At 57.5% G+C, this 12,256-nt stretch overlaps 1 protein-coding gene across 4 annotated transcripts; it reads right to left on the bottom strand.

Moving 5' to 3' along the window:
• Window positions 1–97: 97 nt before the first annotated feature.
• MCOLN1 (mucolipin TRP cation channel 1) lies at window positions 98–11,737 on the bottom strand. 4 transcript variants are annotated; one of them, XR_010153520.1, is made up of 15 exons: window positions 11,479–11,701; window positions 9,104–9,309; window positions 7,661–7,828; window positions 7,143–7,308; window positions 6,438–6,546; window positions 6,106–6,202; window positions 5,809–5,908; window positions 5,363–5,469; window positions 5,096–5,245; window positions 4,864–4,965; window positions 4,354–4,476; window positions 3,587–3,802; window positions 667–1,284; window positions 435–565; window positions 98–329 (listed from the first exon to the last, which is right to left on the bottom strand). XR_010153520.1 is itself a non-coding variant. In XM_001152409.6 (14 exons), exons 1-14 carry the CDS (start codon window positions 11,507–11,509, stop codon window positions 293–295), a joined length of 1,743 nt encoding a protein of 580 aa, XP_001152409.1. In that variant the 5' UTR covers window positions 11,510–11,737; the 3' UTR covers window positions 98–292. The 4 variants fall into 4 exon arrangements, 3 of the variants coding, with proteins under 3 accessions (XP_001152409.1, XP_016790364.1, XP_054529601.1); XM_001152409.6 differs by lacking the exon at window positions 667–1,284 and having other exon boundaries at window positions 11,479–11,737; XM_016934875.4 differs by lacking the exons at window positions 667–1,284; window positions 11,479–11,701 and adding an exon at window positions 11,121–11,274.
• Between the last annotated feature and the right edge of the window lie 519 nt (window positions 11,738–12,256).

The following is a 12,256-nucleotide window of genomic DNA, read 5'->3' as shown; positions in this document are numbered from 1 at the left end:
CGACTGAGGCCGCCATGCTGAGTGTGGCCGCGCCTTAAAGGGCCTCACACCGCTTAACGCAAGGACTGCTCCTCCCGCTAAAAATGAAAACGACACATTTATTTTCCCTTTTATTCAACACCCTCCCCACCCAGTCTCCCCGCCCCCAAGGGTCCGACACGAAAGGTCCAGGCCCTCCTCGGGCGCGACAGGGAGCCGATCCTTAAAAGCAAACCCTAAAAATAAATAAGCGGGGTCGGGGGCGGGGGTCTCTGCAGTCCAGGGCCTACGGTCCAACGGCAGTCAGGTCGAATCAATTCACCAGCAGCGAATGCTCCTCCGAGGGGTCCCTGGAGGAAGGAAGCAGGGAAGAGGGGCGTCAGTTTTCTCTGGCTCGCTCCCCTTTCCCCATTCCCTAACCTCCAATCTGAATGTGCCAGACCCGGGACTCGAACCTTCCGCAACAGCAGAGAAGGCTGCAGGCCGAGCCGCTCCCGCGGCGGAACTTGCCGGAGGTGGGGCTGTCCTGGCACTGTGCGATGTAGGCCTGCAGCTCGCTGTCCTCTGCGCCTGCGCCGCCGGGATGCTGGGGAGAGAAGCCGGGAGGCTCAGCCTGAAAGTGGCTCCCAACCTCCAAGGCCCTTGAAGTCCGCCCTCCCCTCCAGCCATATCTGCATCGCTTCCCACCTCCGGGCCTTTGCACTTGCTGGGCCTGCTCCACCCGTTGTTCCATAGTTTGCTTGCACAGAGGGACCTTCCCTGACCCCTGAACGTGGATACAAGCTGTGTCTTTGCCAGTCTGTGTCTTTGCCTTCTGCTGTAGGTCCAGCACCTACAGACCTAGAGCCAGGGCTGACATGACCTCGATGCTCAGAAACCATCAATTGAGTGAGCTGGATGCACGCTGAGCACAGCAGTGGGAGCAGGGCCTGAGACTGCCCACCCGAGTGGATGCATGTGTGTGATGTCTACGTGCTAAGGCAAGACAGGAAGTAGTTCCAAGGGCCTGAGTCAATGTGTCTGTGGGACAGCTGAATCCATGCATGGGGAAAAGGGGGTGTACCCATCTGCCGGTGACATTGGATGTGGCAGGGTCCCAGCCAAGGCTTCCTTCTTCTCACTCGGCCTCATGGAGGGGCCATCTTTTCTCCAAGGTTTTTCAGGCTACTAGACCTTTGCTTTAGCTATTCCTTCCCCTCGGTGCACTGCCCCTGGGCTCCCATCTCTTCAGTCTAGAGGCGCTGGAAGTATTCAATATCTATGCTGTCCAATATGGCAGCCACCAGCCACACTGGCTTTTGAGCACTGGATACAGGATGGTGCAAGTCAGAGGCTAAATTTGCAATTGTACTTCATTTTAATTAAAATTTTTAAAAAATTGTTGTTTTGTCTTTGAAGCAGAGTCTCGTTCTCTCGCCCACGTTGGAGTGCAGTGGCTTGATCTCGGCTCACTGCAACCTCTACGTCCCAGGTTCAAGCAATTCTACTGCCTCAGCCTCCGGAGTAGCTGGGATTACAGGTGCCTGCCACCACGTCCGCTAATTTTTTGTATTTTTAGTAGAGATGGGGTTTTGCCATGTTGGCCAGGCTGGTCTCGAACTCCTAACCTCAGGTGATCCACCCCCACCCCCCTCGGCCTCCCAAAGGGCTGGGATTACAGGCGTGAGTCACCGTGCCCAGCCGGAATTAAAATCAAAATTTAAATAGCTGCATAGGGCTAGAGACTAGTGATGGATAGAACATTCTAGAAGCTCTCCTGGATCTACTGTCATACCAATCTAAAGCAGGGGTCCCTCTGCAACCTTCCACTCTTCCTTCATACCTGTTACAAGTAGGTCATTGGTCATGGGATGTCTGTTCCTGTGCCATCCTTGCCCACAGGCCTTGGACGGATCATGCACACCTGATTTTCCTCCATGCCCAGAACCCAGCACAGATCTTGGCCCTTAGATATATCTGCTGAAAGAATCCTATCTACCTGCCACTTCCGCATCCTGCTCTGTCCCCTGACCCTTGCAGCTTGCAGGGAAACCACTGTTCCCAGCCACCCTACTAAACTGAGGACAGAGGGGTTAGGAGCACGGCTTCTGGAATCAGACAGCCCTGGGTTGAGCCCAGTTTTACTGCTTAGAAGCTAACCTGGGCCGGGCACAGTGGCTCACGCCCGTAATCCCAGCACTTTGGGAGGCTGAGGTGGGCGGATCACAAGGTCAGGAGTTTGAGACCAGCCTGGTCAACATGGTGAAACCCCATCTCTACTAAAAATACAAAAATTAGCCAGGCATGGTGGCGTGTGCCTATAATCCCAGCTACTCAGGAGGCTGAGGCAGGAGAATAGCTTGAACCCGGGAGGCAGAGGTTGCAGTGAGCCGAGATTGCACCACTGCACTCCAGCCTGGGTGACACAGCGAGACTCCGTCTCAAAAAAAATAAATAAATAAAGAAGCTAACCTTGGGCAGGGTCAGAGGGAGTCGGGGGCATGGCTGGGGGCTGGGGTCAGGGTGGGGTTTTTAGAGGTCCGCCATAGGAATGGGGCCAGCTGAGGATCACCATGTTAATGGCAACGTCCCAGGGTCAATGACAAGGTCATTGAAACTGTATGACTTAGCTGGGTTCAGTGGCTCATGCCTGAAATCCCAGCACCTTGGGAGGCCAAGGCAGGTGGATCACCTGAGGTCAGGAGTTCCAGACCAGCCTGGCCAACGTGGTGAAACCCCATCTCTAGTAAAAATACAAAAATTAGCCAGGTGTGGTGGCACGTGCAAGTAATCCCAGCTACTCAGGAGGCTGAGGCACAAGAATCGCTTCAACTCAGAAGGTGGAGGTTGCAGTGAGCCGAGATCATGCCATTGCACTCCAGCCTGGGCCACAGGGTAAGATTCCATTTCAAAAAAAAAATAATAATAATAGGCTGGGTGTGGTGGCTTACGCCTGTAATCCCAGCATTTTGGGAGGCTAAAGTGGGAGGATCACTTGACCTCAGGAGTTTGAAACCAGCCTGGGTAACACAGTGAGACCCTTGTCTCTAATAAAATAAAGAACAATACTTTAATAATAAAATAAAATAGGCCGGGCGTGGTGGCTCACGCCTGTAATCCCAACACTTTGGGAGGCCAAGGCAGTAGATCTCCTGAGGTCAGGAGTTTGAGACCAGCCTGACCAATGCGGTGAAATGCCATCTCTACTAAAAATACAAAAATTAGCTGGACGTGGTGGCGTGTGCCTGTAGTCCCAGCTACTCAGGAGGCTGAGACAGAATTGCTTGAACCCGGGAGGTGGAGGTTGCAGTGAGTCAAGATCGCACCACTGCACTCCACCCTGGGTGACAGAGCAAGACTCCGTCTCAAATAAACAAATAAATAAATAAACTCTATGACTCGGTTGCCCTGTTGGCAAAGACTGACTCAGGCCCCCTCCTGGCCCAAACCCACCTTGACATCCCCCTGCGCCCCCCAATTCTGAACCACCCTCTTTTTGGTTTCATAGAGTCTCCCATATTCTCTCCTGGGGTCTTCCCTGTTCACCCTGCGGTGTCCCCAAGACCCCCTCATGGCAGACTCCAGGGCACCCAGAGCCCGAGCTCGGGGCTGGGTGCATGCGGCTGACCTTGATGGTGTCGTAGGCGCCGGTGATGAGCGCGATGAAGAGGCTGAGCACCATGTAGATGAAGAGGCTGATGAAGGAGTACAGGTAGAGCTGGGAGAAGAGCCACACCAGGCTGCTGCGGCCCTGCTGCGCCTGCATGGCGGCGAACGTCACGAACATGTCGTCCCCGTTGATGAGCGAGAACAGGCACTCAGACACCATGGAGAGCGAGCGGAACTGCCAGAGGGGCGGCGGGGTCAGAGGGAGCCAAGGCATGGCCAGGAACCGGGGGCTGGGGTCAGGCTGGGGTCCCATGCAAATGGCTAGAAGCTGGCGGCTGGGGTCAGGCTGGGGTCCCACATGAATGGCCGGGTCCCGGGCTGCGGTCACCGTGTGAATGGTCGGGTTCCAGGCTGGGGCCCCTGTGAATGGCCGGGTCCCAGGCTGGGGTCCCACGTGAATGGCCGGGACCCAGGCTGGGGTCCCATGTGAATGGCCAGGTCCCAGGCTGGGGTCCCATGTGAATGGCCGGGACCACGGGTCAATGACAGGGCCACAGGGCCAACCTAGGGTCTGGGTAGATAGAGCAGGAGGGGAGTAATCCAGGTCGAAATAGGGTCATCAACAACTGTGACAACAATAATGGCACAGGGTCAGTGTCAGGGTCACCAAGGACCACAGGGGACAGTGGACAGACTCCCAGCAGTCACCAAGGGGTCATCTGGGGGTCACAGTGTCAATGACAAGGTCACAGGGTCAATGTCAGGGACATCAGGGGTTAGATGTACCTTCACATGATAGGGCCCCAGCACGATCCAGCCACAGAAGCAGTAGCCCAGGTAGATGACAGCCACGCAGCAGCAGAAGCGCATGACGCTGGGCAGAGCCACCCGCAGTGTGGCGATGAGGATCTGGGTTGGGGCAGAGGGAGCCTCGTTGAGGGTGTGGCCACAACTCAGGTCAGCTGTGGGCACCCAGATGGGGGTGGGAGGGGCGGGGCCTTGCCGAGGGCACAGCCGGTGTGGCCATGGGAGCCAGTGGGTGCCTAGAGGGGGCGTGGCCACGTCTGAGGGGGTCCGAGGACAACGCACGGCTAGACTCAGCTGGGTGGGCACAAAGGAGCAGGCTCCCGGGGCCCCGCGCAGGTGCAGTGACAGATATATCTGGTGTGGGCAGGTAGGAGGAGGAGGCTTGCAAGGGGCCATTGGCCGGGGCTGGTGAGGGCTGCGTGTGTAGGGATTTATTTGGAGGGTGTGGAGTAACCATGCGGAAGGCCCAGCTGCGTGTGCAAAACTCACATTGTAGTTGTGGAAGAAGGTCAGGTAGCGGATCACGCCCACCCACACCAGCAGCGTCGAGGTGCCCAGGAGGATGCTGCAGACGTCGTAGCTCGCCAAGTTCTGCGGGTGGGAGCTGCGTCAACCTATCTGGCCCAGCCCTTCCTTTGGGGGGCCTGGGGGAGCATATGGCCCCGGATAGGCACTGACAGCAGGGATGGGACCTGGGGCCCAGGGTGTTGGCAGGACGCACCTTGGCCTCGATGCCGATCTTCATGATGGTGCCCGAGATGGTGAGCACATCGCTGGTGACGAGCAGGATGTACCAGCCATTGACAAATTCCAGCCGCTCCCACAGGCTGATGACCCGTCCCCGCTGCCGCCACATGAACCCCACAAACTCCTGCAGAAGGCAGGCGGGGTGAGGGCCTGACCAGGCACAGGACCCTCAAAGCCCTGGCTTTTATTGCCCCAGGGCCAGGCGGGGAGGACACCGGCACACATGACGCAGAAGCCTCACGTTCTGCAGCAGGAAGCCTCGAAGGAGTGAGCGGGCGCAGAGGAGGAAGGACAGGGAGCAGGTGAGGATGACCACCACGTCAAACAGGAGCCGGAAGCTGTTGTCTCCTGCGGGGAGGGCAGAGCGGGTAGGGCCAAGGATGGCATGGAGCCTTGGGAGGCTAGCGTTGGTGCCAGGCCAGGCTGGAGACCTAGGGGGCTGCACGGCTGGTTTTGGTTGGTCAGTGGGCTCAGGGCTTGCTTGGGGTGAGTCAAGAACCCCGGTCAGTGCTGGTCTGGGGCTTGGGGGATCTCAGCACAGGACGGGGTCCCTGGTCTGTGCTGATCTGAGGCTCAGCGGATTCCTGGGGAGGTCACGGCCCCCAGGCAGCGCTGATCTGGGGCTTGGGGAATCCCAGGACAGGCCAGGGCCCCTGGTCAGCGCTGGTCTGGGGCTCAGGGGCTCACCGTGCTGGAAGACACTGGGGTGCTTACACTCCTGGATGTGGGCCTGGGTCTCCAGGCTGATGGGGATCCGCCCACTGTGTGCTTTGTTGTCAAACGTGATCTGTGGGGGCCAGTTGGGGGCAGAGTAAACCTTGGCAGCCCCAAGCCCCAAGGTCCACATGACAGGTGGCCTGACAGACCCCGGGCTCCCTCCCTCATCACCCGCACGCTTGCCCTTGGCCAGTGCTCCCAAGACACTCCCTGACCAGGTCCCTGCCCTGGAACTCAGGAGCCCTGTGGGTTCCCGGGGGGCCTCACCAGGACGCTGAAGGTATAGCAGTCCGGGATCTCATTATTGATGAGGCTCTGGAGGTTAATGGTCTTCAGCCGGAAGTGGATGGTGACATTGACCAGCCTAGGCAGGAGGCTCGGGTGAGGGTCAGGGGCGTCTTCGGGTCCCTTCCGGCCCCAAGTGCCAGCGTCCCCTGCCACGTGCTGACTCTGCAGCTGGCAGGGGAAGTGCTCACCCAGCAGGCACCAGCGCGGGCGGGGGGGCCCTGTCCCCACCTTAGGGAAGTAGTTGCTGGGGTGAGAGTGCCTAGTGTGCTGCCTCCCCCACCCTGGGCCCCCCTCGAGTGAGCAGGCAGTACTTGTGGAATTTGAGCGTGAGGTTCTTGTAACTGGAGCTGCTTTCCAAGAGGGTGAGATCGTCGCTGGGGGGCGGAGGGGGCCGCTCGGGGGGATCCACCTGGATGCAGTCTAAGGACAGGGAGTCAGGGAAGGGCCTCAGGGGGCCGGGGAGGCCAGGCTGGTCTCCCCAGAGTCCCCAGTGGCCTTCTTCCCTGTGCTTCCCCAGGGTTGGGTCATTCCTACAGGCCTGGCACTCTCTGGGCCTGCAGATGTTTTACTGAATGAGCCATATTAAAATATAACATCTGGTGCTTTCTACGTGGCAAGAGTCACACTCACACTAAGCATACTTGTTTTTTGTTTTTTGTTTTTTTTTTTTTGAGACAGGGTCTCACTCTGTCACCCAGGGTGGAGTGCAGCGGTGTGGTCATAGCTTACTGCAGCCTCAACCTCCCGGACTCAAACGATCCTCCTGCCTCAGCCTCCTGAGTAGCTGGGACCACAGGGGCATGCCACCACGCCCAGCTAATTTGTTTGTGCGTAGAGACAAGGTCTTCCTACGTGGCCCAGGCTGGTCTCAAACTTCTGGCCTCAAGCAATCCTCCCTCCTCAGCCTCCCAAAGTGCTGGTATTATAGGCGTGAGCCACCGTGCCCAGCCACAGCTGTTGATTTTAATCCCAGCAGCTCAGGCTCCCAACAGCGAAGCCTCGTCCTGCCCACTCACCAGTAACCACCATCGGATCAATGTCAAATGTGTCGTTGGCCGGGTCCACGTGGCCTCGGTGGTAGTACCGCTGGCAGAGAGCAAGCCCTGAGCCATTGGTCCAAGGGTCACCCCCACCACGGACATACGCATACCGGCCCAGTGACACGTCAGGCAACGCCAGGTACTGTGGGCAGAGAAGGGGAGGGCCTGTGAGTCCGGCCCGCTCTCTGCAGCCCACCCACCTGCACCTGCCCGCCCACCAGCACCTGCCCGCCCACCTGCACCTGCCCGCCCACCTGCACCTGCCCGCCCACCAGCACCTGCCCGCCCAACTGCACCTGCCCGCCCAACTGCACCTGCCCGCCCACCAGCACCTGCCCGCCCACCTGCACCTGCCCGCCCACCAGCACCTGCCCGCCCACCTGCACCTGCTCGCCCACCTGCACCTGCCCGCCCACCAGCACCTGCCCGCCCAACTGCACCTGCCCACCCACCTGCACCTGCCTGCCCACCAGCACCTGCCAGCCCACCAGCACCTGGTCCACAGCATGGAAGATGGCCTGGTACAGCTGCTCCCGCGTGTAGGCTGCGAAGGTGTCATCTGCTCCGTCCGAGTAGCCCAGCAGGAAGAGGTGTCGGAAGGCGATGGTGTTCTCTTCCCGGAATGTCACAGCCAGCTGATTACTGAGCCCAAACAGGATGAGCTGGGGAGAGGGTAGTAGAGGTTGGCATGGCTAGGATGGGGGTTGGGGTGTATCTCCCTCAGGGCACAGGCCCTGGAAGAGGACAGGGAGGGCCCTGCAGATGTCCACTGGGGTGGGGCAGGGCCCTGCTAACTTGGGCCACAAACACGGATTTCACTTGTGCATTTCTTTGCTTTGATTAATTTCACCCCACCTCCTGGCATAAGCTCCATGCCACGCCCACCACTGTGTCCTCCCCAGTACAACACAGGGTGGGGACTCATCTATCTCACTGCAGGGACTAACGTTCATTAAATGTTTACTGGATGTCCGATTCTGTGTTAAACCCAAACTTTCAGGGTAAGTACCATGACTGGGTCCCTTTTCTTTTCTTTTTTGTTTGAGACAGAGTCTCACTCTGTTGCCCAAGTTGGAGTGCCATGGTATGATCTCAGCTCACTACAACCTCCACCCCCTGGGTTCAAGCAATTCTCCTGTCTCAGCCTCCTGAGTAGCTGAGTTACAGGCACCTGCCACCAAACCCAGCTAATTTTTGTATTTTTAGTAGAGACGGGGTTTTGCAATGTTGGCCAGGCTGGTCTCAAACTCCTGGCCTCAAATGATCCACCCAACTCAGCCTCCCAAAGTGCTGGCATTACAGGCATGAGCCACCATGCCTGGACAATTGGGTCCCTTTTCAGAGGGAAAATTAGAGGCATGGTGACATGCTAAAGTCAGCCCAAAACATGAAGTAAGCACTTAGGGCAGTGGCTGGGTCTGATTCATCTTGGGGTTCCCAGAGCCCAGCACAGGGTCTGGCATGGGGGAGAGAGAACTATCTGTGCAGCCATTGGGTCAACATGGTGTCAGACTGCCTGGGTTCAAATCCCAGCTCCCAATGTTCTATTGCTGTGTGACTTTGGGCAAGTCTCCTAACCTCTCTGAGCCTCAGAGTCGGCTTCTTTTTTTTTTGAGACAGTCTTGCTCTGTTGCCCAGGCTGGAGTGCAGTGGCATGATTTCAGCTCACGGCAACCTCCGCCTCCCAATTCAAGCGATTCTCCTGCCTCAGCCTGCCAAGTAGCTGGGATTAAAGGCACCCGCCACCACGCACGGCTAATTTTTTTGTATTTTTAGTAGAGATGGGGTTTCACCATGCTGGCCAGACTGGTCTTGAACTCCCAGCCTCAAGCGATCCACCGGCCTCGGCCTCTCAAAGTGCTGCTTTAAGACTCTCTTCAAGGAGCACAGCAGCCACAGGTGGCCTTCGGCTGGGGCCCCTGCTTGGCTGGCCTCACCTGCACCGTGACCACCAGGATCTTGACCACTTGCAGCATCAGCTTGCAGGGCTTGCGGCCCTTGGCTCGAAACTTGTCGCAGGGACTCATGAAAAAGTATTTGAGACGACGGCGAAGGTCTTCCTCTTCTGGGGGTGTCGGAGGGGCCGGCGAAGGCCCCGCCTGGGTCCCATACCCGGGGTTGGGGGTCAGAAGCCGCTCGGTCTCTGTGGGAATAGGAGAGGGCACTGGGGTGAGGCCTGGGCAACTCCCCTTTTCCCCTTTCTCCAACCAGGAAGGCAGTACATGCCCTATCTTCATGTCCCCATGCTCCTGCCAAGGAAGAGCTCTGAGAGATCTAAAGAAAACCAGAAAACCTGTGACATTGTAGGTATCTATGCACCCGTCCTGCTCAGAGGTTACGAGTTCAGGTTCGGGAGGTACAGGGCCTGGGCTGATTCCTGCCCCTCCTGCTCACCAGCTCTCTGAGCCTCAGTTTCCTCATCTGCGAAATGGGGCAATAATATGTCTCATGGGAACGCTAAGGACTGGATGCTTATGAAGCATTGATCACAGGGGCTGGCCCATGGTGAATGTCAGAACATTTCATCAATGTTCCCGTTATTGATCTGTGGGGAGAGAATGAACCGCTCCCACTGGCTTTTCACTGGGCGTTCAAGGCTGCTGGACTCATCCCAACTCCAGCTTCCAGACATGAGCATAGAACTCAGCCTGTATTCTAGGTTTGTCTGGACAAATACCCAAAAGATGACCTCTGGGTTCATTATAACCTGGCCCATCAGCTGACACTCTCAGAAGCCAAGGACCTGGAGAAGAGGTAATTGACAATATAAGTAATAATAATGGAACACATTCGCTAAAGACTCATTTTATCTCCCTGAAAAGCACCAGCTCCTGGAAATCATGCAGCCCTAGCATCAAATCCCAGACCTGCCACTTTACAGTAGGTTGACTCCAGGTACCTCCCTGAGCCTCCATCTCCTCATCTGAAGAGTGGAAATTTTAAAAAGGCTACCCCTTGGCTGGGCTCAGTGGCTCATGCCTGTTATCCCAACGGCTTTGGGAGGCCAAGGTGGGAGGATCCAGCCTAGGTAATACAGCGAGACCTCCCTGTCTACAAAAAAAACCATTTTTTAAAATAGTCAGGTGTGACGGCTCATGCCCGTAGTTAGTAGCTGGGACACCATCTACCCGGGAGGCTGAGTTGGGAGGATCACTTGAGCCCAGGAGTTCGATGTTACAATGAGCTAGGATTATACCACTGCACTACAGCCTGGGCAACAAAAAAAAGTTTATTAAAAAAAAAAGTCCACCCTCTCCCTGAGCCTTGAGGTTGAGATCCTGAAGCTGCTCTGAGAATTCAGTGAGACACAGCAGATAAAGACCTCTTCAGCAAACACAAGCTGTTCTAATCACTGTTTATTTTTTTCCAGCCTAACGGTTAGATCTAAGCTTTCAGCAACTGCTGGAGTCAAAACCAGTCACAGTAGCCCAGAACTGTCCCTGTCACACACCCATGGGGATGTGCTTTCTAGGGCCCCGTGTTGCTTTCTAGGGCCTGGCCCCTTGCCTAGCAAAGCAGTCAGGATAAATGTGTGCACTGTCAGAACCTCCCCTGCAGAGAGGGACAAGTTCCCGGCCCCTCCCTTTGCAATGAGATGCTGCTGTGGCTGTTTACGACAAAGCCAGAGGGCAGGGCCCGCTTACAGAGCTGAGATTACAGCTAACCCACCCCAGACCCTACCAGCTGGGACACCGGGACATCTATCAGGTAGGGGTCCCCAGCTAGCTCCAGAAGGGGAAGCTAACACAAGGGGTCTTCCTCCAGCCTCCCCGAGGAGGGGTGGCATCAGAATTGGCTAGAAGCCCGAATTTAAGAAGGCTGCGCTTCCAGCGGTTTGGAAAGCTAAAACTGAGTTAATCGCCTGGGGGCAATCCCTCCAGCTCTCCAGGCTTGAGCTTAGGGAAGCTGAGCATTTGTCCCCTGGAATCAGGAGGGGAAGCCTGGGAGTCTCACGTGCGGGTTGGAGAAGCTGGTGCCCGCTGTCTGAGTTCCAGACGAAGTTGAGCAATCGGAACCTAGGCTCCCAGTGGGAATCCCAGGAACCTCGCCGCCCCAAAGGGAGAAGCTGGCGGCCCGGCGCGATCCCTGCCTGAGTTTGGGAACCCAGCAGAGCCTGGGTTCAGGAGGAAGAATTGGTGAGGCTAGTGCCCACCCGCCGCCCAAGTTCTAGGAGCCGTCTGCCCATTTCTCCACCGTGAAAAGTCAGCGCTGGAGCTTAGAAAAAAAGAGACTAGGAGCTCCGCCGCCCCAGGTGGGAGAAACAGCCCGCCCGCCTGAGTTCGGGGCCCCACGGTGCCGCCCGCGCCCTCACCTGAGCCGCGCGGACCCGCCGGGGCTGTCATGCTGGGGCGGGAGCGCGGGACGCAGGCGGGTACGGCGGGGCAGCCTGGGTCCGATCGCCCGCCGCTGTCACTGCGACCTCGCTCCCTCGCGGCGCGGCTTCAAACCCTCCGGCATCAGCTGATCTGTGCCTCGGTCACGTGACCCGGTAGCCCAGAGCCCCTCACGTGACCGCCTCTGGTCCCGCCCCCTGCGCCACGACAACCCCTGCCGGAACAGCGCGCATGCGTGCCTCTGCCGGCGCCCTCTGGGTCGAAGGCAGTCGCGAGGTCCTAGCGCCGACGCGCTCTGGGTGGCGGGGGATGGGCTGACTCTGAGTTTGGCAACGACGAGCTCTGCCCTGGCTCCCGGCCATGCCCCGAATCCGGTGCCAGGCTTGTGACTTCCATGTCCAGAGCTTGACCCCTTATCCTCCTTGGTGCCTGGTGATGACCCTGCCTACTATCTCAACGCTGTCTTCCTCTTTCTCCTAGAAACTCCTTTTACCCTTCTCCTGCGCATCTTCAGCAAACACGATTTCCTAATTATGTATCAAATAGAACCACTTATCCCCACCCCATGGCCCCCAGCCCAGAGTCTTCCAACATTCCTGGCCGGGATCTTTGCAGCAACCTCCTCCCCGATCTCAGCCTCCCTCCACTCCACTCTCTACCCAGCAGCCACAAGCATCTTCAAAGAATAATTCCTATCCTTCTTGCGAGAACCTGCCCTCGGCTTCCCATTGCTCTGTAATGACAGGCAGAGTCCCC

This window comes from Pan troglodytes, chromosome 20, assembly GCF_028858775.2.
Source record: "Pan troglodytes isolate AG18354 chromosome 20, NHGRI_mPanTro3-v2.0_pri, whole genome shotgun sequence".
NCBI lineage: Eukaryota > Metazoa > Chordata > Mammalia > Primates > Hominidae > Pan > Pan troglodytes.
This window is presented reverse-complemented; position numbering and strand designations above follow the sequence as displayed.

Coding starts and splice junctions, on each gene's coding strand:
- MCOLN1 (XM_001152409.6), bottom strand. CDS start 11,509: ATGACAGCCCCGGCGGGTCCGCGCGGCTCAG. Junction 6,203..6,437: donor CTCACGCTCAAATTCCACAA/GTACTGCCTGCT, acceptor CCTCCTGCCTAG/GCTGGTCAATGTCACCATCC. Junction 4,477..4,863: donor CCTTCTTCCACAACTACAAT/GTGAGTTTTGCA, acceptor GCCCCAACCCAG/ATCCTCATCGCCACACTGCG.